Raw genomic sequence first — 27,174 nt, 5'->3', positions numbered from 1 at the left:
AGATTACTTATTAAGAAAAATAATGGGGTCCTGTGTTTCCTCAGCAATCAGTTGCAACTTCTTTATTTTCCTTTTGGTTGGAGGAGACACAAATAATTACTTTGGTGATTTGAACTGCCATTTAGCAGGCAGGGTGCTCATCACTGCGATGTGGTGAGCACTGACATGATCACTGGTATATGTCAGTAGGAAAAACAAAAAACCAAACCAAAGCAATCCAAACCCAATGCTGCTTCTCTTTAAGATCTTTGCTATTAGTTGTTGTGCTCTTTGAAGTTTCAGCACATGTATCTGTGTTCTAGATGATGCACTGGAGGTGTTTTGGGTGCAGTGGCAGGCCAGGAACAAAAAGAGACATGCTAAAGCACCTGGGAATACTTCATGTTGTTCATCATTTGGGATTCCTTTCTCACTTGTGTAGTCAGTCAAGTTTCATTTTTCTAGGAAAAAGAAAAACTATTTTTAGGACACGTCTGGTATGTGACTTCTTTAATAGTTAAAACTTAAATGACACAAAACACTCTTAGTGGTATACATCACTTAAAGTTATTGGAGGAAACCAGGAGTTGTGAATTGGGATCTTTGGAGACTCTGTAAGTAAGGCCATTTAATTTATATATTCTGAAATTATATCAAGTATTATAGCACACTAGATTTGGAAGGATATTCAGGAAGACATTTAATAATTTCTTTTCCTTCAAGGCAAGATTAATTACACTCATGCCATTACTGGCAGATACAATAGTATAATGTGCTCCTGAAAATCTCAAGTGATGGTGATTCTCAAAAGAAGTGTTTTCAGAAAATGGCAGTGTATTTAACAAAACCAGTAGTGTTCACCAGCTCTGGTGATGAATGCTTCAAGTGTTGTCTCTTCTTTTTGTTTAGAAGATCAAGGTGGCAGCGCTGCGCATGTACACGTGCTGTGTGGAGAAAACCGACTTCGAGGAGTTCTTTAACAGTAAGTGGGGGACTGATGGTATTTGAGCTGCTGTCCTGGTAAGAGAACTTACGATGGAATTATGTCACTGGATATATTTATGCCAATAAAGGCAACAACAAAAAGACTTGTCAGATCCTACCAGGGCATAGTCAGCTGGAAGGTGACTGTACTGCAGCATTCCCTTACGTTCTGGAGTGACAGAGGTACAAAGGCAGACTCTGGAGTCTGGCATTGTTACATTTTCCCTCCTGCAGTGGGGAACAGGAACTGGGGTGGGATGGGTAAAATTCAGAATATCCTGGACTTTGAAGGGTCTTGCCATTTTTTATTACGAGGGGTGGGGTAAACTAAGAATCCAACTATCTCTTCCCTTTTTATGGTGGTCAGATGGTGCCTGTGTCCTACCCTGTGCCATCCCCAGTATAACTGGGATGCAGATAAGGGAATCACGCCCATCCACTGACACACAACTTTTTTATGATACAAGGTCAATTAGATCACAGGGATCTCCTGTCTCTCCCTGTCATGGATGGGGCAGGTTTGGGTACAACTTAAGAGACTTTCTACATTTTTTATTGACCCTGACAGCATTAAATCAGGACACATCTCTTGACTGGGTAGAGAGTATGACTAGAACAGAGATACAAGTCCCTCCTATAAGTATATAGGTATATTAGTGACTTGGATTGGGATGGTTTTTTTTGACATTGTACACAGTGTTTTAACTATTAACTAAAAAAATCTGTTGCAGCTTTGAATAGTTTCAAATCTGGTTGATGAAGGGGGAAGATGTACTTTTGAGACTTATGTAAGCTACAATAATATTTTTTTCTTATGTGAATCATTTCCCATGTCACTGTGATTTAGCTGATAGTAAGCCCATTAGCTGGATCTGGCCTGTCACCTGGATTCCTGGGCTACCAGATGCTTTCTTACAGCACAGGTTGGGGCTGCTGCCTCCTGAGAGATCAGCTGAAGGGACACCTTCATCCAGTGCAGAGCTTATTGAGGGTGGTTTGTTACATGGTGTTGCTACTGCAAGATTTCCAAGTGGTTTACAGAAGGTTTTCCAAACCTGTGATATGGTTTTGGCAGTTGCAGGAGTGAGAGAATTCTGTGAGCAGTAGGATTCATCACTAGTGATCAAAACTTGAGAACCTCGTTTTCCCTGTGCACACCCTCTCCCAGCTGTGTGCCCTCCCAGGCTTGCTCATATAGAGTCTCCTCTGTTTGTGGTATTTATCTCTCAGACAGGGGCTTTGCTGTCTTTAACTGGTGTTTCACTATCCCTTTTTAATTGTACAAAGGTCTATAAATGTTGCTCTAGCTTAAAATTTAAAGGAATTTGAAAACATATCTGTGGAAAAAATACTGGCACAGATTTTCAGGCTCAATACTGAGTAAAGTAGCTTCAGTTATGTTTTTGATGTTGTCTTACTGTCTTAAAAAGAAAATGTGTATTTTAAAGAGTAGGATGTGTTTGCATGGACTGAGACAGTTGTTGCCTAAGGGACAAGGCAGTTTGCTGGGATTGATGGAGTGCGTGATGCACCCACTGGTGGTGTAAGAGCACCTGTGGTGCGGGGATCAGTGCTTGTGCTTCCAATGAAATCATTATTTTTATATCAAAACAGGTAAAAGAAATTTCTTTTACTTCTGTCTACACAGAATTGCAGCTGTTTAGGGCATTAGCTCAAAAATTTAACGGGCTTGTGATCCATGTTAAAAAGTAGTTCCCCTAAAACAAAGGCAGTGTGGAATGGACAGGAAGCTTTTAACATGGTTTTGCCATGTTTAGGCTGTGGTTCCATGGGAAGCTGAGTTGAAGTAGCAGCTAAAGGGAAAAGTCTCACTTCTTCCTGTGCCCCTGTTCTGGACTGGACAGTTAGGTTCTTAGGGAATGAGGTTACTGAAAGAGAGCAGCCCAGTTTACTGGCATCCTAGTTTGCTGTATTGGTGAGCTAAAGTGGCACATGGAAGGGTCTGGTGGAGAGCAGCTGTGGCACAAAGCAGGTGCTAAGGAGTGCATACTTGAGAGGGGAACATGGCATGGAGCAAGATACCCAACTTCCACTTGAGTTCACCATGTCTTCATCAAACTGTTAGGAGCTGTTTTTTGCCTTTTTTCAACTAAAGATGGACATTGCTTAAGCCCATTGCTCCCTCCTGAAGGAGCAGCCTGTGGGACTGGTAGGGAAAGAAACAAGTACCTGTGAACTCTGCCGTGGTGCTGCAACAGCAGAGCAGTGCCTGAGCCTGTGCTCCGTGGGTGCTGCACCCCTCCCAGTGCCCACGCCGTGCTGGCCGGGGAGCCCCAGGGTGGGATGGTGCTGCCTGAGCCACAGCCGTGTGCTGAGCTGTGCTGTGTTTGTGCTCTGCTGCCCCCAGCACTTCTGGCTCTAGCTGGAGGGTGTTGATATCCATGTAAGTGAACTGCTCAGAGTCAGCTTTGCTCTCTGGAGAGCTTATTAGCTCCTTCCCGGCCACGTGTGAGCCCCGTTAACCTGCTGAGCTGCCCTGGGAAACCTGCAGCCATTCATGTGTGAAACCACTCGTGGGCTCGTTAACCTGCATGAGCAGAACCAGTTCTTCACAGAGCCCTCTTCAGTGTTTCTGGATGTGCTTTTGTGGTGTGGTTGTGTTGTGGCATAAGGAACGACTGCACTGTGACTTTATGGAGCTTGGATTGGTGTGTGGAGTTTGTAGGGTAGCTCTCTTACAGAGGTGACAGTGTAAAGAGTGGATAGTGTGGTGGTGAGGACTAGGACAGTGATAGCATTTCATGTCTTATGGGCTCCCTTTCTATCTCACTGCATTCCTGCTGATGCCCAGTGGAATTTCCATGGCACAGTATTAGGGCCCTGTGAACTGCCTGTCTGTATACGCCTTAGAACAGCAGCTCCCAAAATACAGACTGTGGATATGCAAGTCATGAGACCACTGTAGGATATAAAGAAGGTGTTTTAATTGAAACTCTTGAGTATGAAACTGCAGTTAATTTTATTATGCTTGCCATCCCTTCGTCTCTTGATATTGGATCACTCATGGACAAAAGTTTGGGAGCTCTGCTTTAGAGCCCATATCCCAAATGTCTGTACTGTGCTGCTTATGTGGAAAGTGGAGCTATTTTAGGACTTCAGCTGTTTCTTGTTTAAAGGAGAAGAGAGAAGCAGCAGAGGGAATAGCAAAGTTGCTGGTGCCGGGTTTGGCACAGAGCTTGGGTAGTTCCGATGCAGCAGAGGAGGCAGCCTGTGAGGAGAGAGCTTCATGCCTCACCTCAGACTTGAAAGGTCAAAAGAATTTTTAGGATCAGGCAGGTGATACTCAGAGCTGAACTGGAGTTTGGCTGATGAATATGGACTGCGGGGTAACCTTGGCTTCAGCTCAAACTATTAATGCTGTTAATTCTCTCAAGTCAGGCAGCAGCAGCAGTAGAGAGCTCGTCCTACCAAATCAGCCTTTTGGATGGCACCTTGTGGGGCTCAACGCAGCTCAAGAAGGCTGGAAGTTACAGGACTCTGATTCTTGTGTTTCCCATACCCCACCAGCTGCCTTCCAGGCTCCTGCTGCTGCCTGCCACACTCGGGGAACACTGCCACAGCACACCTGTTCTTTTGCAGTATGTGGGGATATTATCCCATTGTGTCCTTCCTAAAGTTGTGGTAGTGGCAAAGATGACCCATCATGAAAAAGTCCACAGTCAAGTTTTGCATCCCTTACTTGATGAATTTTAAGTGCAGAATATGACTTCAGGAAAACACATGTCCTCATAATTCTGAACATTCCTGTCTCTTATGGTACTAGACACGTGACCAGGATGTGTTCTGTGTATAGAACAGGTTTATTCCCCAGCTGATATCACAGTAATTTCATAGGTAGCTTTATCATCAGACATTTTTGTCTTTATCTAGTTTTATTATGAGGAGAATGGTCCATCCTGTAATGAAACAGAGAATTATTCTCCCCAGATAGTTTACTAGAATAAAGTGTTCCAGCTCCCCAAATTTTAGAATTCCATTCTTTTTACAAAGCTGATATCTGAGGGTGAGCTTCTTGCCTTAAAGGAGCCACCCTTCCTTTAAATTTACCACGCAGACAGTCCAAATATAGAAGTTAAAAATGATTTATAAAAATAGAATTGCAACTCTTGGAAAGTTAGGGAAAAAATTCTTGCCTCCTGGGTACTGAATAGGTCTTTAAAAACTTTCCATATTTCCAGGAGCAGAGGTGTGAGCTTTGCTTTCCACTGCAGAGTGATTTCTGTGGTGGGGGACTGATCCATGGGAACTCCTACTGGAGAAACCTCTGTCTGAACTGAGTGTTTGACTCTTGACTGTGGAACCTTCATTTACTGAGATGGTTTGGTTAATGCAGGCATTGTGTGCTCCTGCCCTAGTTAGAGATGCCTTGGCGTGGCTTTAGCTCAAAGTAGTTATTTCTAGGCACAGGAACTATTTCTAATAGGAATGAGAGAGCCAAGAGGGTAGAAGGGTGAGGGAGATTTTTGTTTAATCTCCAAACATGGACTGTTAGTGCCTTTGTACTGTCTTAGAGGTGATGTATGAGCACTGGTGCTGAAGCTTGGCACCTCCCAGACGGATGGAGTCATCTCTCTGGGGAGGGAAGAATAGTGGTGATCTGTCTGGCGCTTCTGACCAGAGCTGGCACATAAAAAGAAAGAGGCTGTGAAAGTATTGCTTCATGATCTCGGTGGATCTCCTTGGTAATACTTGACGGCCAAGAAGTAAAGGAGCCAGGAAGGAATCTATTCAACACAGAAGAAATGAGGTTGACTTCCCTAGGGCACATTGGACTGTAGAGTCACTTTCTGAAGGCTCTCTGGCCTTCTTCCAGGTAGGTTTGAACAGCTCAGAAGATGACACCAAGTGCTGGGTAGGCCAAGGTGACTGTCTCAGATCCTTCTCATTAGGGACTTCCCTTAAAAACTTCTCCAGGAAACAGATGCAGAAGTGTGCCTGGGAGGAAGGTTTAAGATTGACAGGAACTGAAGGATTTGGCATGCACAGAACCCACAGGTTCATTTTTTTCAAGCATGAGGAAGAGGAATATGGTTTTTGTGCCACGTGACCTAAATCTGCAGCCTCACATCCTAACAGCAAATGGAAATCCATCATGTGAACACACATATGGACAAGCCATCTCTGGGAAAACCAGTGGCTGTGGGAGTAGAGCTGAATCAGGAAACAGATTGTTCCTGTGGTTGGTTGATGGGTTTAATCCTAATGTAGCCTGGATGGAACACTTGGAGAGCTGTGGGCTGTGCAGCCATGGAGGAAATCCAAACAGTGGAGTGGGAGCAGAGACCCAGGTAACAGAATTCTGTCCCTGGCAGGAGACAGCAGCACATGGGAAGGAAGAGTGTAAGAACTGAGCAAAGCATCCATTGATTCCTCTGTATTATTCGCTGCTGCTTTGGGGCTCTCCAAGCTAGAAGCCACATGTTTGTCTCATTCTCCATTTTCCTGGAATTTTTTCCCCCGTAAATGTTATCCAAGTGAGCTCTGAACACCTGAAATCTTTCAGAATCCACAGCATCCTGTGGCTGCATGTTCTAGAGTTTAAGCACAAACGTGACAGTAAATGATGTTTGATTCCAGTATGTATGTACTGTTATTACTGAAAATAAATTACTTAAAATGCTTTTAGATTTTGGTGTAGTGAATTTCTGTTAAGCACAAAATGTGATTAAATTCATTTTAATGTTTGGTTTTGGTTTTGCTTTTTTTTTTTTTTTTCCCTTCTATCAAGGATGCCAAATGCCTGATACCTTGAATTCATGGTTTCTAGTAGCCCAGCTTCATGTCTGGTAAGTGAAAAACAAAATAGTAATATAAGTATTTTCAGGAAATGGAGTTATATGCACTTTAATGTGAGAAAAAGTAGAGCCTTCTATCCATGGTTGATAATAGAGGTTATAGTCATTTTACTGATGACTGTATTTCAGCAGTTTTCTGCTGAAGAACAAAATGTCCCATAGAGAAGCTGACATCTCTTACATCTCCAAATTCCTCACTAGTGGAGTGATCTTTGCCGTGAGTTTTGTAAAAGCCTTGCTCAGGCTATGTGGAAAAATCTTACTTGGATGTTTTAGGAAAGGTTTAAATTTATGTAAAAGTCATTTAAATTGGGAGAATTTGTGGTGATGAGAAGCATTTAACAAATTATAGCACTGGCATTTATTCTTTCACCTCTGAAAGGTACATGCAGGGTTGTGAATGCCAGCTTGGCTGCATGTAAAAATATTTAACACCTTAAATGTGAAGTTTTTTCCCTTTTTCGTTTGTGAAAATAGTAGCCAAAAAAATCAGGTTTTCATCTAGCATTACATACTTAGAAAGGTCAGAGGATGCACAAGGGAGTACAGTAATTTTCTGAGTGCCAGATCTTTCAGGGAACTGAAGTCCATAGACTTGGGTTCAGCTGTACAAAAGCTGAAAGGAGGGTTGTACTGAAATAGCTGCACTTAAGGCCCCTTATTTCCTTGCCTCCTCCTTTTTCCCTTCCTCCCTTTTAATTTCCTGACTCCTCAATATAGTGAAAGATGGGGCAGCTCATTACACTGAAGAGTGAATAAATTAGCAGAATATTGCAATTATCAGTTAATGAAATCAGTGGAATCAAGTAAGGAGGACCCTTGAAATTTGCAGTTAATTTATTTCCTACTGTTCCCTTTGGGAAAAAGGCTTTAAAAATGAATTGATAAGCTAATAATTCATATAGGTATTTTGAAAACTGGTGCAATATATGTTAAAAACCAGACTGTTTGTAAGTATCTGGGAAAACCTAAGAGAGCTAAGATGAATCTGCAGAGAACACAGTTTTTTCACATCATCTTGATTTCTCATTGACAGGACAATGTATTACAAAGCATCAAATTCAAGATTAATTATAAAAATAAACAAGGGAACTATGACAGAGATGAAACTGGTATAGGATAGGCAGAAGTTTCTAAGGTCAAAAGAACATTGGCTTCTTTTGAAGGCGGCCGAGAGTTGCTGCACTTTGAGCTGGTGATGTTATGGAGAGATTTGCTGAGGAGAACTGAAATACCCTTTATGTGTAGGATATGGTGGACAGGTGCAATATCCTGCACAAGCAGGAAGGAACCAAATCCCTCTGCCTTGTGACAGCAGTGAAAATTCAAGTGTGGAGGTTAGCACTAGAGGTTAATTTTTCTAGGGTTTATGAGCCTGGCTCCTCTGTGTTCCTGGCAGGTTCACCTAAGGAGCACTGTCATTCTGGACCACAAATGAGAGATCCAGTTTGATATTCCAGGATACAGAGAAGCCTGTGACAGGCCTGCTCACTACCTGGGTCATTGGGAAATGCTGTAGACATTGCTTATGATGAGATGGGTGACCAGCATCCTGCCATGACATACTTTGCTTTCCCAGGCAGGTTCTCTGGGATTGTCTTCCTTTAGGGAGTTTGACCTCGATAAAGTGGGAGCAGAAGTGCTTCTGCTAGCTTTGGCAAGGTCAAGGACATCCTACTCCTGTCTGAAGGCTCCAGTTCTCTCTTTCCTGCTGGACCATTTGCCTCAGGGGCTAGAAATCTTCCTGATCTGGTGGCCAACGACCTGCCAGGAGATTCTGATCACCATCTGTTCCTGTTCCCCCTAGCAGAGCAGTCTGCATGACTTTCTTATGTACTTACTTACTCCCTCTTATTCAGCAGTTTAGTTTCAATTGATTTAGAGTGTCTTCTGGAGCCAGAGATGATGGGAATTTTTCCTACTTTGGTAAATTTTGTCTCCTTTTCTTACTGTTGTCATTGTCAGCATATTCTTTGTATCCCAGCTTTTACAGACTTGCAGGGTTTGTCAGGGCACGTTGTTGTGTTACACATTCTGATGGGTTCTCTTTGAATTTCTGGCTCTTGCTTCTTCCTGTCTGTGAACAGAATATTCCTACTGACCCCAGTCAGAAAGAGAGGAATTCAGGCTCTCATGTTTAGCCTCTGCTTTTGCAAACTTCTTTCAAGATAATGTTCCTTTAGAAACAATCCAGTACCTTTCAATGCAGTGCTGAAATCATGCTTTAAAAAGTCAACCCATCAGTATTATTTAGGAAACCAAACCATCATTTTTCTTTCCTGAATGTCATGTTTTTATAGGCTGTTTCTGTTACTTCACATCTTTGATGTCAGGAGGACTCTTGGTTTATATTTTGAAGTCCAGACCTTCAGAAAAGCTCTTTATTTCCTCTGCTGGATTTGCATTTTCCCATGCATCTAAATGGAGTATTGGCTGAATCCAGAGCTGTTACCAAACTGCCAAAGAAATTACTTGGGTGATTGCTAAGGAATGTCTTGGTGCAGTATTTATCATGTAGATACCTAGCGCTCCCTTCATATTTTCACCAGACCAAACATGGTGACATCTCTGAAGTATTTAGGATCAAATAGAGGGGTGTTACAATTCCTGTTCTGAAAGACTTAGAGACCTGTTGCAAAAGTTCATCAAAGCATTGTTTTTCTTAAGGAAACCTGCGCTTAGGAAGGTTTTGATCAGCCTGAGGAAGCCCAGAGGAGAATGAGAACCACTGAGTATGTAGAAAACAGTTCCTGCAGGAAAAGATTTCTCTGATTTGCATAGAGAAGCCTGAGGACAGAATACCATTTTGAAATGCAGCACTTCAGGAGAAAGAGAATAAACTCTCTGTTTTGTGTCTTAATTGCATCAGAATAGTCTTGCTTGAGAGGGATTTTAAGAATTAGTTTATTTGGAATGTCTTAGGCAGTTAGTTGATCCTATCTTAACATGAGGGAATCGCTACAACAGCCTTTACAAAGGCCTCAGGGGAGAGGAGACTGCACAGCCAGGCTGGGTTCTGTCACCTGGATAGAGCAGTGGTGGGGAGCTGGCCAGGCTGGAGCACAGGAGAACATGCAAACCTAATTAGGACCTGTTCAGAATTCTGCTGGTAATCATCATTCACTGAAGTGTAATGTCACAACAGAGCTGATGGAAAAGTCGGTTCAGGAGGTTCCTGCTGTCCCCCAAGCTGGTAGCTGTTCATGAGTGGGTTAAACAGAATAAAGCCTTCCAAAAATGCTGTTGATATTTGTGTTGTTTATCCAAAGTGATTTCTTTGAGCAATGATAGCATAGCTGCAAAAATAGTTACTCTGGAGCAACTGAGGAAGCAGGAATGAATGGCCAGGAATGGGACAGCAGGAAGGTCCGAGTAAGCTTTACCCTGAATGGCTCATCACAGCAGTGATCAGGGGTTGTCAACCAACACTTCTGGTGTTTAGGCCAGTCTGGCACTCTGGGAACGCTGACAGAAGCAGTTGTAGCTGAGGCTGTTGTGAGAAACTGCAACGTCAGCTGAGATGGGCTGAGTTACAGATGCTCCTGATCCTGTTCAGCCATCCTTCCATATCATTTTCTTCTAAGATAATCTCTCTGCATAACTTAAATACAGCAAAAATTATCCAACCCAACCAGTGTGAGGTAGACAGCTTTCTAAAGAGAGTTTGGAGTAATTTTCCTTTCAGGGAAAATTACTGAATAAAATAATGAAGATGAGTCAGTATTTGTCTAAACTACAGAACAGATTGTGCAGTGAAACGATGAAATGTTTCACACCATGGTGATGTAGTTAGGAGGTTTATAGGCTTTAAAGAGTCTGCACCTCAGACAGCAGGTGCAGTAACAAACTACCAAACTTTCAAATAAGCTGCAAAATTCCATGATCTCACTCATGGTGCTGCAGAACAGCTGTGTGACAGCACTGTGCATCCAAATGCAGAGCTGCCTTCTAGGCTCCATTGAGTAGCAGGTTTTCTTCTGCCACCACTCCAGTCTTGCTCGTCATTGACCAGTTGTTGCCTGTTGGTCTCTGCACTGCTCTCCTGCTTCTCTACCACTGAAGGCACACAGGATAGGAAACACTGTTTATGCTCAAGGGGAGCTTTTCTTGCCCCTGAACTTTTCACCCCTGAGTTCACCTATTCAGCAAGAGAAGTATAAAAAGGCTTTATGTAGCCCAAAATTAGTCTTTTAAACTGACTCTTTTTCTCTTTGACTTGTTAAGAGTGAGTAAAAATTTTGAATTCAGTAATTCACTTCTTTGTACAGTTCAGTTATGAAAATGCACAAGAGAAACAAAGGTTTTGAAACTGGTAGAAGTAAACCAAAAGTTTTAAGCTCTTTGTGCATTTGTTTTGTGGAAGGTCTAGTGCCTGGACAGCTGTTCTCTGACAGCTGTTCTCTGATCACTGTTTGAACAGAAAGCTTTGTCATCCTTCTGTGAGAAAGTGAGGATTTGGTTTTGGTACCATCTTAATTGCATTTGTTTGCTGGGACAGTGGTTCTAACTAGCAGTAAGAATATAGGACTGCTGCAGGGTTTTCTCCCTTCAGTTTTTGTTTCTGTGACTGTCCCTGGCAGTATGTTTTACTTCTTCTGCGTATTGAAAAATATGTTTCCTCTACTAATCCATACACAAGACAGAACCCATCATAAAGATGGACCTCTGTCCTTCTACAAGTCATCTTAGCACACTTCAGCTGTTTATGATTTTCCCTGTTTGAGCTGGCACTCATGGGTCACCAAATACTTGTAATGCTTATAGATCTTAAATTCACTAAAGAAGTGAACCCATTAAAAAATAAATAATCATGTTTTCCTTTTAGCTCTTGTGGCACATTCACCATTGTTAGGGTGTACCAGCTCCACATTGGCCTCCAGCAGCTCTGCTGTCTTGGTTTTACAGGAACTGGGAGTATTTTCCTACCTGTAGCACGTCTATGAAAAGCAGTGGCTTCTCTCAGCTCCAGTGTTTGAGCATCACCTTGTCTATGGTGACTCAGTCAGTCCTGGATAGGCACTTCTGTCTTTCAGCACAGGAGCAGAGTTGCTGAATGAGGTAGAGAAGATGGGACAGGTGATGGGACCGGTCCCAGCCTGGTGAGGAATCAGCCTGGGCTTCGGTTCATGCTCTTTACAGATGTTCTATAAGAGGCAAAATAAAATGATTGTTTTATTTTGTAGGCAGAACAGCAGCAATGAAGTTCAAGTGGCTTTAATGCTTTAAAAAAAAAAAAGGTAAAACAACTCAGCCTGATATTAAGATCTCACAAAATGCTTACAAACCTCTGAGTTGGTCTTTCATGTGGGGGTTTTGCCAGGTGCCTGGACATGTATCCAAAGACCCCTGCAGTTGAAATAATTCAGGACACTGCTGATGTGGATTGGTTGAAGTCTGTAACTTGCTTAAGCTTTCCCAGCTTGGCTAGTTGGGCTCTTACAGCACTTGAGTGCACCAAGCTGAGCTACAGCTGGCTCAGAGCCTGGGATTAGACAAGCCATGTGTTCGTGCTCCAGAGGGTGAGGTGTTCTTAAGGCTGAGGAATTTAGGTTGCAGTAGTGTTTAACTAGATTACAGTACTGTCAACAAGAATAGAGTCCACTGTCACTCTTCCATGGCTGGATTGGCCAAAATCCAGCAGATACAGCTCCTGAGTACAGAATGGAAAAGCTTGTCATGGATTATTAAAAAAAATCTGTGTGTGTTTTTCTCCTGATCACAAACACATACCGTAAGGAAAATCTTAAATGAGCTGGAATGTATTTAATGTACTCTTTCATTTTTAAAAAAAGCTCAGGAGCTCTGACTGTGGTGTGTGCTCTTGCAGGATGTGCCTGGTGCGGCTGAAGCAGGAGGGCCGCACAGGGAAGTACATGTGTCGCTACATCGTGCACTGCATGTGGGAGGATGTCGAGCAGCGTGGGAAGGTGATGGGGGTAAGTCCTCTCTGGTGGTGTTAATCCCATTGGAATTGAAAGATTCCCATCTTTTAGTGCTTTTGTGGATTTGGGTATCTTAGAAAAATGCCTGAAAATCAACCTGTTTGATTTCTTTACTAGCTTCAGCTGGTACCTGCTGTATTGAGCCACCGGCCTTGTTCCTGAAAGCGTATCATGGCCTGGATAAAGGTTTTAATTTGTCTGAAATTAATTAATTTCCTACATGATTTGCCATGTGATTGCAGAAACGGATGCTGCTACAACAGAATGGGGATAGGAGTAAGCAGCTGGGGTAGGGGGGAATGTGGCTCGTGCCAAATCTACAGCCACAACTTCAGTAATTCCAGCAGAGCTCTGAGTTTCCTCTGTATCTAAAATGGTTAAAGGAAAGTTAATCAAAAAGGGGTTTTTGTCAAGTTCCTGCACATGACTGTAATTAGTCCTTAGTGTATTTTTCATTTTGGATTCTCTCTATGCCTGATCTTTATCACAAAAAAGGTGTTCTAAGGAGAGAGTAGTTCTAAGGAGAGTTCATTTGCAAGTTTCAAGGAAGAGCAAGGTTGGATCATTCTGGCTTATTCTGAGGAAAGTTGTGGTAGTTGGTTGTAATGGTAATTTCTGTCCTTAAAGTCTGAAAATGTGTTTCTCCAGCTGGGTGTTGGTAATTGCCTGAAGAGAAGGCATTGCAGAGGCAGTGGAAGTAGGTGACAGCAGACCTGATACTGGTGAGGCTGCCTGTGTTCAGGGCACTTCTGTGGGAGAACAGGGCTGGGAAAGATCTTCCGTGTTGTTGAAAAGGAAGAGAACTGTTCAGTGATTAAATAGAGGTTTGTCTATGAGTAAAATAAATTATGCTGCTAGAGAAGTGACAGTTTTCATATAGCAGTAATTAATGGTGTATTGTCAAGCCTTAGTTGTCAGTTCTGTTGGAGAAACTGCCAGGATGTTCCTGGTGGTGCCAGACAAGGGAGTTAACCAGTGAGTTAGGATCTGGGATGCGATCATATTAGTAATTCAAGAAGTTTCTCTCTGATCCTTTGATTTGTATGTGGTTTTAGAAGGTGTTGGTTCTGGTAACTTCAGTTATTCCATCAGCAGGGTTTGAACAAACAGAGTTTGTTCCTAGTTGTTTGGAATTCCGTAGCTTTACTTCGTTACACGTTGCTTTTAAAGACAAGACATCCTGTTAATCTTCTTTTGAATTAAATCTAAATTTGTACATCTGAGAGTTTTTTGCTATATTAATGTGCTTAGATAAATTCCAGTATGGGAATCTCCTCTTTCTGGTAGGGCAGTGTGAGTGAGCCTGACAAATCAGATGTACTGGTGGAAAAGACTGAAAGAAAGAGCTTCTTCATTTTTGTCCTTATCCAGTGCCTTCCATATCATACCACTGGTTGATTCTGCTTTCTCTAGGAACTACACACAGCTCAGATCTTTACTCTGGGTGTAAATTTAAGGTTCTTCTTCTTGAAAAGCAAAAAAAACCCCAAACCCAAAACAAACCCTGGCCAAACACATCACCTCCCAAAGCACCTGAAAGTTTCTGTCTGATTCCATGAAGAAAATGAACCTTTGGAGCAGAAAATGATTTGTCTGTTTCTTTTGACCCTCATTTTGTCTTCTATGAACAGAGTGCTGGTTTGTAGTTTTCTGTGCAGGGTTGGAAGCAGCAGACAGCAAAGAGGAGCAAAGCTGGCTGTTTGCTGCCCTTCCAAGCAATGCAGGACTCCAAAATGAAGAATGCTGAAGGTTAGGCCTGTATTGAAAGCTTTACAGTAAACCTTAGGGGAAAAAAGATAGTGCTTAGTCAGTTCTTTTTAAAGGGATGCACAGGGTTTCCATTTATGCAAACTAAACGATTGTGTTGGTCCACAAAATTCCCCAAAGTAAAAAAAACCCATCAGTGTCATTATGTTTTCATCCAGTCTGTACCCTGAAGTGTTTATACATGCATTTTGCAGCAGCATGGTTGCTGTGTGATGAAACTGCAAGGAGCTCTGAAGTTTCTGGAATGCCATTCATTCCCTGCCTTGTCAGGTTAGGCATCTTGTCACTTTATCCCTGAATTTAAATTGTGCAGTCTTTGTAGGAATGACCCTGCAGTGGAATCTCCAGCGTGCTTAGCTTGCATACTGTGATTCCTGTAATACACCAGGCTATGGCCTGCTGCTAACACAGCCTTTATGTGGCCATAGCAGATGCTCAGAGGAAGAACCTGCACATTTCAAGGCTTAATCTCCAAAGTAGTTACACCTGTGTGTGTATTTAGTACAGCTGAGCTGCACGGAGGCCCCTTGGTTTAATGAGCCTCCTTGGGTGAGAAGTGAACTCCTGAGCAGGCACTGAGGGGGAGTGAGAAAGCAGAGTGGACTCCCTGGGGGTAAATTTGGAAATCAGGACTGTTCTCTTCACCTGTAGTCTTGTAGTGGTTTGTTTTGTTCTTTTCTTTCATCTTTTATTTTTTCCTGATCTTTTAGTCATTATTTGTAGTCAGTCCCCTTTGGAGACAGGCTGAGAATGCTGGGGCTGTTGAGGCTGGAGAAGAGAAGGCTGTGTGGAGACCTCACAGTACCTTTCCAGAATCTGAAGGGGCTACAGGGAAGCCAGAGAGGGACCCTTCCTCAGGAACTGCAGTGACAGGACAAGGGGGGATGGCTTCACATTGAAAGGGAGGGAATTTGGGTTAGACATGCAGAAGGAATTCTTCCCTGTGAGGGTGGGGAGGCCCTGGCACAGGGTGCCCAGAGCAGCTGTGGCTGCCCCTGGATCCCTGGAAGTGTCCAAGACCGGGTTGGATGGGGCCTGGAGCAGCCTGGGATAGTGGAAGGTGTCCCTGCCCATGGCAGGGGTGGGATGGGGTGAGCTTTGAGGTCCCTGCAACCCAAAGCTAATGGGATTTTGTTGAGATAAACAAACTTCTTAGTCTCTTCTGGTACTATTTGTTGTATGTTAGATAAAAGTTACCTATGCACTGATGTTTGAAGATATTACCAATTCCCTTGTTCCTTATCACTGCTTTATTTTCCTTCCTCAGTGCCAGTGATTCTGGCTTCATATCCCACTTCACCCATGCCCCTGCATTTTTTTCCTGTTTTTTCCATGTTTGTTCACTCTTCTCCACTCACCTTCCTTCCCTTCACAGAGCTGTACCCTGGCTGAAGTCTTTCTCACCTCTGACCTTTAACAATTGCAAGGAATTTTGAGTGACCAATAAAGGGCAGTTTCCCTAGTGCTACTTTCTTAATCTTGATCTCTTTATCCCTAATGATTTTTTTTAAACTGAAGCTGGGGTAATAACAGAGGATTTGTGACCTGATGGAGGGATGTGTGCAATTTATTTTCAAGTAATGTAGTCCTGCAATCAGTAAATATTCTGCCTCCAAAAGAAGGTGGTCAAATACATCAAGAATAGTAGATAAAAAGAAGATGACATTAATGTTCCTCTGTCAATGCTTTTAAATTTCAGAATCTGAGTCTTTTTCAGAAGTAAGGTAAATTAAAAGAAACTTTACTGAATACATTCAGAGCACTCAATTATCTGCATGGACTGTAGGAGGTTAGGAAATCCATTCCTTGCCTTTTCTCTCATGCAGTGTATCAAAGGTCAAGATTTAACTGCAATTCCTGTGTTGTGGTACGAGTGACAGAGCACCTGGATGGAATTGCTGTCTGGATGCAATTAGTTTAACTTGTTGACATACAAAGTTGCAGTTCTTTAGCTTGCTTCCAATCTAGCAACAATGCCAAACACTTGATGCAGAAAATGGACACTATATTCCTGAAGTGATACTGATGGTTTATTGAAATGTGCCATCTGCTCTTAACTGGTTCATTGAAGCCAAAAGGGGTAGAATGTAAAGCATTTTAACTGCTAATTTACATCAGCTCCAGCTCCAAATGGAGTTTGTATTATTTCAAAACCTGGTTGTTAAAACTGCTGAGATTTAAATCTCTGCTAAAAAGTTTTGGGACCTGTTAGCCTGAGCTCCTTCAGCACTCCTGAATGTCGGCAAGAGTCAGAAACCCAAACTTGACACAGCTGTAAAAACACACGGAGAGCCTGTGGCCTCAGCAAATTCTACTGGTGCAGGCATATTTCAGATATAAATTTTACTCTGCTGTCCCTAGTACTAATGAAGTCAGTCTCTTTTGGTGGGTTTGCAGCCAGGTGTGTCCAGTTCTGTGGCTAACCAGTGCTCTTTACTTAATTTTTCCACTAGTGACATTTCTATCAAACTTTAAAAACAAACAGAAAAATTGGCTTGATGCAATGGCTCCAAGTGTTAATAGTAACATTAGGCTGGGTAAAAGACTTCCTTTGGATCCTGCTTTGCCAGAGATCTCCACCTCGTGGCTTGCAGGGAATAGCTTTATACTGTGCAAACTGGCAGCTGCCTCATCAGTTTGGAAAGGGAATTCTCTCAGGACTAGACATTGCTGCTATTTTATCCCTAAGGGAGTTCTGGAGCCACCTGAGCATTAACCTGGCTGATCTCAGTATTGTGCTTTAGTAATTCTGTGGATTTAAAAGTTGTTATAAGTTTAAGTGTATTTTAATACCCTTAGATGAAGCTGCAGAGTTGATCAGAAGGACATGTAGGTGTTCCCTGGAATGAGATTTCAGCTGATAACAGGACAAGAGGTATGAGGGTTAAATAAATAAAGAAATTATAGACTTTCAACCACTCAAAAAATCCCAAACCAAAAAAACCCAAACACCCCTTCTTCCTTCTCCTAGCACCCCACACTAATACTTGTGGGTGCAAATCCTGTAGTATCTCAGGAAGATCCATCAGGCTTTATTCCAATACTTGTAACTGGTTGTAGGCTCACTTCACCTGCCTTGGTGGTGTGTGTTGTGGTGGCATTCTGCTACTGAAGAATTAAAGTTGTTTTCAGTGCAAAATGACAATTCATTTTATAATGAATAAATGTTCCAAAAGCTGCCAATTCATTTTATAATGAATAAATATTCTAAAAGAGATAAGACCAGGAGGGGTTGTCCAGCCCAGTGTGCCAAACCTGTTTTAATTTATCATAATCTCACTTTCCTGTTTTCCCACCAGACCACTTAGACTCCTACCCCCTTTTTTTTCCAGGAACACATCTAGGTGTCTTTTGAATTCATTTATTGGCTCTGCTGTGTGTTGCACAATACAGCCTTTGTTACACTTTTAGCTAGAGCTGTTTGTACCCAGTGACCCATAATTTGCTCTCAATTACACTCATGTACATCTGAAGTAACAGCATCAGAATCAATACATGTAACTGAGAGCTGAAATTAGCTCTGGGAACTTGAACACCATTTTCTGTCTTGATACTCCTTCCACAATTAAAATATTTCAGTTGATTAATAATGCCAATTTACTTTACAGTAGCTGCAGATCCTAAACTCAGTTTAGTTCTGTTTAAGTTATTCTTACTGTGGAGAACAGAAAGTTTGACCCTTGTAACTAAACGCTCAGAAGGCATGGTTGGAGTGAGACCAGTAAGTTGTAGAAGGGCTTTAGAGGATGAGAGGACACGGTGTAAAATTGATACCATTTTAAAATAGAACTTGATCTTTGTATGAATTGAAGTGGGAAGCTGCTGTACTGCCATGTTGAGGGGTCCTTTCCAGGCCTGTGTCTAAAATCTGATGGGAAGTCACAGAGTCTATTTCGGATGCACAGGAGAGAAACTACATTTTTGAGAGAGATTGGGGCAGAAGGGAAGTGGGTGCAGTATTTTGGGGCTGGAATGGGTAGTTGGGATGAAGGGAATATACTGAAGCGAAATATTGCAGAGGAGGTACTGATTTTGTTTGAGGAAATGGACTGGGGAGAGGATAGTGTTCAGTACAGTTGAAAAAGGTTTTTAAAAACCTATAAAACTAAAGAAGAAAAGTTTGAGTTTTTAATTATCTATATATTTTTTGAAATGCTTTACTAGGACTTTTTAAGGAGAAAAATGTTTGGATTTTTGATAATCACTTAGAAGATATAAAATCTCACCAGTTTCTAGTGTTCCCTTTTATAAAAAGCAAAGAAACTAAACCCTTGCCAAAGCAGTGAGATACAAAATTGGTCTGTATGGTTTTTGTGGGGGTTTTTAATAGGATGCCAGACACTGTATGATTAGTTTTAGCTGAAGTTACTGTTTCAAGAACATCATCAAAAAAAGTTGATCGACCCTTGAAATTTTCTCAAAGAGCTTGAGAGTTCACAGTAAGTTTCCAGTGCTTTGTCATTTCATAAATGAATAATAGTAGCAGGTACTTTTCCAGTGTAAATTTGATTCTGGAAATCTTAATAACTTAAATATGTAGGACAGTGCATGTGTGTGGAATTTTACCTTGAATTATCTCAATTGTGATGATGTCTGAAACAAACAGTAATGATGCAAATTTGGCTTTACCAGCACATGGAGTTTTGAAATAGGGGTCTCTTTCGGGTTGCTTTTGATGTGGTTGTTCTAGAGACAGCATCTGTGGAACCAACACACCTGGGTGAAATGTTTGGGCCATGCTGACGATGCCTGGTATTGAAATAAAGATACAATAAATGCTTGGGTTCTTTTCAGCTGGCCTGCCCCAGTTTTCTGGCATAAAAAAATCAATTCTGGCATAAAAAAATCAATTTAAATTTCCCAGATGTGTTGGATCCTGTTACTGTAAGGTGGTGTCCTTGGCCTGTTCTGTGCCTTGCTCGAGTGCCTGCAGGAATTACACTGGAAGCTGCCTTGTGGCACCTTTACTAGAGATACCTTTTTTTTTCAGTATTACATATTTTTTCAGTATTATATTACTCTGTGTCCATTATATAGGGAAAGGTTCTTCTCCCAGAATGTGCTTTTAAGCTCCTTCATAAAAACAGAAATAATACCAAGACCAGTGTCCTAAATCAAACCAAACAAACCATTGAGAGGTTCTCTGTTGTCCCCATAGATTTTAATCACATTGTTGCTTGTGGTTTTCGCTGCAGAAAGTCACTGACATCTTCTGCTTCCACTTCAGCAGTGAGTCTTGTGCTTTCTTGTTAGAGCTTGGTTTAGCTTTTGCTTCCATTTTCTGAATTCCCTGGCCCATTTTATCCATTTGCAGAACTGACAGCTCTTTGAAACCCCTTTTTTTTTGACTGCTTTTGCTAACTGCTCCCACAGATAATGATCAGGAAGTGCAAGTGCAATCCCCAGTAATCCCAGTGCCTGCTTCCACACTTGCTCACTCCTCTGATTTCTTTTACAACCCTAGTATAAGCAACAGCAGAGGATACTTTTGTACACATCTAGGGAAGCTCAGGTGCTTTTCTGTTTTCCATCCTGGTCTGAGAATCTCAGTGGATTCTATTCCTTTGTGTGTCCTCAGTTGTCTCTTTCTCTTTTCTTTCTGGTCTTACACAGCACTTGCTTTATCTCTATTAACTAGTTAATTACCATTACACTTCTGTAAGAGCTTGAATTTTGTTATTTCATTCAAAGGTTAGGAAATAATGCCAAAGCTTAAAAGTTTTGACCTAAATACCAGCATATCTAATCTTTGAGATCTCTCTTTGTCGCTAGCAAAGTGTGCATCATGTTGACTTCCAAGTTAGTCAGGAGGCCCTGGGGCACATAAAAAGGGACATTTTTATGGTTGGGATGTCATGGGTGGGAGATGGGGTCAGTACAATCTTGGTCAACGTGAAATGAGCAACACTGGTCTAAATGGGTTTTCACAGTGCTTGGGCATCCAGAAGGATCTGGCAGGGAACAGAAGGCAGGCCTGGTGCAGTGGTTTTAGGGGGTGTCCCCTCAGCTATGGAGTAATTTGTCTCACTGATGCTGAGTACCAGCAGTTCTGTTGGAGATGCTGTTTGAAGACTTCATTTTTTAAAAGTGGGGAAGTGGCAGAGCCCCTGTAATTGGTGGAAATACACGATTAAAGCCCCAGAGGACAGAGCCAGGTACCAAGGAGCTTAAAGATAATGTGTCTTCTTGAAAGCATCCTGAATTTGCCCATTTGTATTTCCTGTTTTATGATGTCCTTGCAGAAGGGAAGATGACCACTATGTAGGTTTAATCCACATTATTCAGGAAACTGTGTAAGGAAGATTTTGGCTTCTTAAAATCCTTGCCCTAAAATCCTTGCTTTTAGGATCTTCTGGAAGTTTACTTATTCACAGCAGCATTGAGTCTGAATGAAATGCAGAAGTAAGATGGAAAACTCACAATATCTTACCATGCAACATTTTCATAGTTCACTTTCCTCCTCTGCCTTTTACTTGAGGGCAGAAGTAGGGTAGAGAAATAATTTTTGTTCTCTTCTGAAAGGTTACAGTAATAAAGAAACTCTTGTTAACATCAGAGTATATGGCAGGCAGGAGTTTTCACAGTCTGGCATTGTTTATTTTACCAGCAATTTGGAACCTTCTGCACTCTTAAAATATTGGCAAGAAAATATTTAACTGTTAACTGTTCTGTGGCCTGCGTGTGTTTGAAGCCCTGGGGAGGAGGAATGCTTGGGGAAATCGGGTTTTTCTCAGCTTATGATTGAAACCAGAAGGTGCAGAATATTGGTAGAAGGTGAAAGCAATGTGACTTCAAATTAGAATTTTACCCAAATGTGGAACTGATGGGAGAATGTCAAACAGGTCACGTATGAGCAGGGTCCTGTTAGGAGAGAGCGGGAAGGCTGATGGAGCAAACACAAATCAGCCAGTCTGCCAGGCACTACAGAAATGAATTTGAAAAGGTGATACTAATTGTGAGTATTTGCATTTGTCCTGGCTTCAGTCACTGGATAGAGGTTGTAGCAGTAAGGATTAGGCTGGTTAATTGCTGACTAATTGTATGGACTCCAGCAATTGTCACTCCATTTGAAATGAAATGAACATTTTTTTGGACAGGTTTTTTAGGAGAGGAGATGGGTGCCTTGCTGTTCCCCTCCAACAGCAGCTTGTTCTGGTCCCAAATTCTCGGAGAAAGAATGTTTTTTTGTGTTCTTACTATTTTTCCCCTAGGGATGGATGACCTATTTGGTATGAGCAGGATCATTCTTGCTCATATTACTACATAAAATGTAGCCTCTTCCCATGAGGGTATTAAAGGCTATGGTAAAGGCAGCAATTTTTTAATTGCACTAGCACTTTTCAGGTGAAATTCCTGCCAAGTCAGCAAAGTGACCTGATGTCTGGTGTCCAGGATCATCTAATGAGCTGTGCCTGTCTTGATGGAAGTCAGGGCAGGAAAGTATAGAGACCCAGACAGGAGAGATACCAGCCAGTGTCTGCAAAGGTCAGCAAAAATGGACAAAACTGAACATGCTCAGAACTCCTGCTGCTGTCAGGTGAAGATCCAGTGTGTGCTGTGGCTGCCAATGACCAGAGATATTTGGGATAAAGGATAAGAAACAGAATTGTGGGTCAGTTCCTTCTGGTATATTCTCCTGGCATTTACTAACGGGTAACCTGAGAGCTGCACAGGGACCGCCGTGTTCGGGATCACTGACAGAAATCCTCCAGGAATGTGCAGGCCTTTTGTTACCTCTTCCATATTTTTTCTCCTTAATGCCCTGTGGCAATAACTTCTGCCTCTTAAATTCATTGCATGAGAAAGCACCTAAATTTTAAAGTATTATTTGGTCATTTCATCAGATTCCTTTCTACATCTTTTTTAATGAGAAACAGTGGAAATTCCTTGTTTATCTGCTTGATACCACTCATGATTTTACCTCTCCACCATCATCTTCTTCATTTCACCCTGAATATAATGAGTTTTTCCTCTTATGTCTCATCGTGTCATCATGGTCTTTTCTATGTGGTTTCCACTACTTTTAGATGTGTTCTGAGATTAAAAGGTAACAATTATGTGCAGCATTTTATATGCAGGTACATTATGGATTTATGGCAGAATAGGGTTCCTCTTTTGGTTTATATTCCTTTCATTATAATGTCTAAACTTTATTTATCTTTTTCTTCACTACTGAATTGTTGAACTTAGTTCAATGGATTTAGTAAAATGGATTTTAAAGATCCATTTCCAAACTGTAGCTGCCAAATGTGTGCACATTGTTAAATAGGTTTTATGAATTATTTTTTTTAACACCTACTACTTGTACCTTTATCAGCACTGAATATCACTGGTCATAAGTATCTGTGATTTTTATTTTCATTTACTGTATTTTCTACTAATTTGTACTTGCCTGTTTCTGCTGAAGTACTTTTCAGAATGGATGCCACCTTTCCTGTCTCTGCAGCCCTGTTAATGTTAGCTAATATGTTTCACTTAGTTTAGTACTTAATAATCCCTGGGATTTTGTTGCTCCTGACTTTTTTAAAGTTATCTGAAGCCTTTCACTATGGGCAGATCATATCATCTGGACTATGATGGACTGGGAGTGTCCAAGGCCAGGTTGGACAGGGCTTGGAGCAACCTGGTCTAGTGGAAGGTGTCCCTGCCCATGGCAGGGGGTGGAAATGGATGGGATTGAAGGTCCCTTCCAATCCAAACCAGTGTGGGAGCCTTCTCTGACTCTCAGAATCCTGAGTGCTGTGAGAAGGTGATGGAGCAATGAGTATTCACTGCCTGATCCTGTGGAAAGACTGGGCCAGCAGATGAAACCAGCAGGAGCCAGTTTCAGGGGGAACACCCAGGAGGAGGTGGATCTCCTTGGGCGTAGCAGACCAGGGTGCTTCTTGCTGAAGCACATGGTGGGTGCAGAAAGTTTGCTGGACATAGAGACCTTTTGGAGGTTACTCTCTAAACAAGCAGCAAAAGTTGGGAGGTATCCTGAGCTGAAATTGGTTGGGAAAATCCTTGGAGGAAGTAGGTACCATCTTTTGTAGGGTTTGGCCTTTTCTCAGGGATTCTGGCTGCTGTTGAAGGCAGGATACACTGGTAGCTGGCCCCTTGGTCTGATCAGTGTTCCTGGTGTGTGACACTTTATGACAGTCCCTGAGGTTTGTCTAAGTGAGGAGCTGGAGCTTTACAGGATCTCTCTGAGTGCTCATGGTGCATGTTTAACTTAATGATTTATCTACCTTTACTACTGTCTTCTCCAAGTGCCTCTTTTAAACTTGGTTGTGAAATTTCCTTTATCAGTTTTTCGGGATGAATTCCTGATTCTGGTGTGTTCAGAAACATGTTGGTGATTAGCTTTAGGCTTGTAGCAACTAGTTTTTTCAAGAGGCATTACAGGTAAATCCCTTGACAACTGCTTACCTTACAGAGAATCAGCACAACTTGACAGAGCACAGCAATTTGACCTCTTTTCCCTGATCCTTCTCTTGAGAGGTTGTCAGCGAGCTCTGCCAGCCACATTCTGCAGGGAAGCAGGAATTTGGAATAAGCCATTGAATACAGTTCAGATTGTACTGTGATCTCCTCTGCATCTGTAACTGGTGCCATGGCAGAGCTTCCAAATTAATAAACTGCAAGGTAGGAACAAAGCTCATTTTCTGGGTAGCAGATAGGTAGCTGTGAGCATCTGCTTTTGCTGAAAGATGTAGGTAATATTGTATAACTTGCTTTTCTGTGTCTGCTTTGAATAAACTTGCTCTGAGGAGCCTTATTGATGATTGCACAATTGTTATGAAGGTAAAAGAGCACGAACAACTTTTTCCATTAACATATTGTTTTTATGGATTGAAGATTTTGGCAGGAGCTGGTTCTGCTGCGACCTAACATTTAGCTTTTGTCTAGGTTAAAAGAATATTAGAGTAGGTTATCGCTGAATACCGAAGAAGGCTTTAAAGATTGTTCTCTGAAGTTAATGATTATGGAGGTGTATTACAAAATTACTTCAAATTTTAAAAATAGAGAATTTATCAGAAGAGTTATTATTTAAAGCATACAGGACTCAAGCTGTGGCTAATTACAAGCAGTGATTTGCTTTGCAGACAAAGTAGCAGAGCAGTTAATAAAAAGCTCAAAAATTGAAGATTGGAAAAATAATTTCTTCGATATCTTTGTCATTTCACAAATATGTGCCTGAAGGAACTGGGCTTTATGGCCCCTTGCTACAGAAATCTTCCTCATCTGTTTTATTAATTTAATCTTTTTGATCCTAGCTACAGTCTCAGTAATTTCAAAATTACTGTCCTGCAAGCAGGAGTGATGTTATAGGATGAAATAAAAGGGCTGCATTTGCCCACTTAATGTCATGTGTGTTTTAACAGTGTTTTGAGCAAGCACTCAAAAAAGTCCATACATAAGTGCTTGTGTATTATTTATAAATAACATAAACCATATTACAAGTAATTCTGTCCAATTGCAACTTGAGAGAAGGGGCATAAAAAAGCCTAAATATTTGTGGAATGACATTTTTTATCATGAAAGATCAGTCCTGTATCTCCTTCAGGACTGCTGATATTCCTGCTCCAGCAGTCAGAAGTGTCAGTGAGAGCAGTTGATGTTTATGGCAGTGGGGCTGCAGAAGTTCCCAGAGTGGACTCAACCATGACAGCATGAGTGTACTCAGACCTGTGGAACTTGTTTTGCACAAGGGATGGATTAATTTTTACTGTATCGGCATAAACCACTACTTTGCTGTTGCAACTTTGACCCCTCCAGGAGTGTGCTGCTGACCTGGTGTGACAGTGCACTTGGAAGAGCCTAGTCTTAGTTTGAAAAGATGACTGTGCCAGCACATCCGTTGTGTACAGGTACAGGAGCAAACACATTGTACAGAAGAGGCTATTTATTCTAGCAGGAATGGTATAATGAGAATGAGGGGGTGGAAACCCAAGCCAGAAAATTCAAATATGAAATGAGATACACATGTTCAACTGTGAGGGTGATATGCTTTAGCCAAACACAACTTAGTGAGCTTAGTACAGGGGGAACTCGGTGAAATGTAATGGTCTGTGATATGCAGAGGGTCAGGTTCTATGATCTAATCATTTCTTCTGGCTGAAATCTCTTCATAAAAAAGTCTAGTTCAAGCATAACGTACAGCCTAAAGAGAGGAATTGCTGCCTGGAATTCAATGACTAGTGCTTGTACGAGGCAGTTAGAAGTGCCCCTTCTGGCTTTATAGTCTATGGAAGGATTAATGTGTTAAAGTAGCTTAAGGGTGCAACATATGCTGGCAAAAGCTGAAGCAGAAAGAAACTCCTGTTGCAGTGCTCTCAGACAGTGCAGCCTGTGGGCATCCCAGCTTGGGCAGCGCTGGCAGGACACAGGTGTGCAGTGACACTGCCAGGGATCCCCTGTCCTGCACCTCGGCGGCTCTGGGCTCATCCCTGGGCTGATGGCTCTGAGCAGGCAGAGCACATCAGAGCTCATGGAGTCATAGAATTGTTTAGATGGGGAAACACATTTCAGATCATCTGGTCACCATCAGTCAATCCAACACCACCCCCATGTTCACCATTAAACCATGTCCTCAACTGCTACACCCACACGTTTTTGAACCAGGGATGGTGACCCCACCACTGCCCTGGGAAGCCTGTGCCAATGTTTTAAAACTCTGTTGTTTCTTTTCCCTCATATCCAATCTAAACCTCTCCTCACACAACTTGAGGCTGTTCCTCTTGTCCTGTCATTTGTTACCTTCCAGTCTGTGCACACTGATCCTACTTTGCACTGTGAGCCAAAGCAAGTGGGGAGAAGGAGGAGATTCCTTACATTACACTACATTACATTAAGGCAGCTCTTGATCCATCACAGGACACTGATATGGACTTATTCTAGAGCAGCATTCACTTTAAATACCATGTCCACGTGTTAGGTCTTTTGCTATGTGTCCAGCAGTACAGGAGAGCAGTATGCTCTTACCTCCCTAGAAATCCTCTTAGAATACAAAACCTTCTGTGAGAGTCGGTGCTGTCACTTGTCTGCTGCAGTCACCCTCAGCATGTGGCTATTGGATGATGCACATGAACTCGCTGAGGCTGAAGACGGTTTCTTTGCTGTGACCTGGAAAATCCAGCAGCTGCTTGCTGCAGCTGTCCCCCAGGCAGAACGTGGGCTCATGGAGCCTTTCAGAGAACAGTTGTGACATGTCGCAGGAAGATAATGTTAGCTGTACATTTCCTTGTTTCAGAGGTCTTGTAAAGGTGAGATGTGTACCAAAAATGGGTTCCTTGTTTTGAACTAACATAGTCCTGTGTCACGCAGGCCATAGCACATAAATCTATCCAGTGACAGCTCTGCACTAGGCTTTTCCAAGGAAGGCAAAGGGGCAAAGTCCCAAGAAGAGCTCCAGATGTTACTGATTTTTTCCTTGTTATTAGCAATTACTCACTTGAAATTCTCTAGCAGTTTTTCTTCTTAATAACAAACTGTGGAAGAGTCAGCAGAATCATGACCAATCAGATCCTGAAACTGCCCAGTGGTAAGAACTTGTACAAGCTTCGAAAGAGGAAGCGCTTCCAGCAAACACTGATTTGGATTTGCTCATTTTTCTTGATTTATACAGAAGGGATTTTTCCTTCAATGTTTGTACTTGACCAATGCCAGTTGTATTCTTCAGAAACTGCAATATACCTTCATTT

General features: G+C 42.0%; 1 protein-coding gene across 2 annotated transcripts in view; it reads left to right on the top strand.

Moving 5' to 3' along the window:
- The window catches only part of UQCC1 (ubiquinol-cytochrome c reductase complex assembly factor 1), a 46,535-nt gene that overhangs the window by 12,345 nt on the left and 7,016 nt on the right, over positions 1 to 27,174 (top strand). For both annotated transcript variants that reach the window (XM_069034429.1, XM_069034428.1), the window contains 3 exons: positions 889 to 961; positions 6,713 to 6,770; positions 12,607 to 12,715. In XM_069034429.1, coding sequence (XP_068890530.1) covers positions 889 to 961; positions 6,713 to 6,770; positions 12,607 to 12,715 — 240 coding nt within the window. The remainder of the gene's footprint in view (positions 1 to 888; positions 962 to 6,712; positions 6,771 to 12,606; positions 12,716 to 27,174) is intronic.

The sequence above is a fragment of the Aphelocoma coerulescens genome, chromosome 20 (assembly GCF_041296385.1).
Source record: "Aphelocoma coerulescens isolate FSJ_1873_10779 chromosome 20, UR_Acoe_1.0, whole genome shotgun sequence".
Taxonomy (NCBI): Eukaryota; Metazoa; Chordata; class Aves; order Passeriformes; family Corvidae; genus Aphelocoma; species Aphelocoma coerulescens.
Note: the sequence above shows the minus strand (reverse complement) of the source record. Positions and strands in the feature narration are given on the sequence as shown.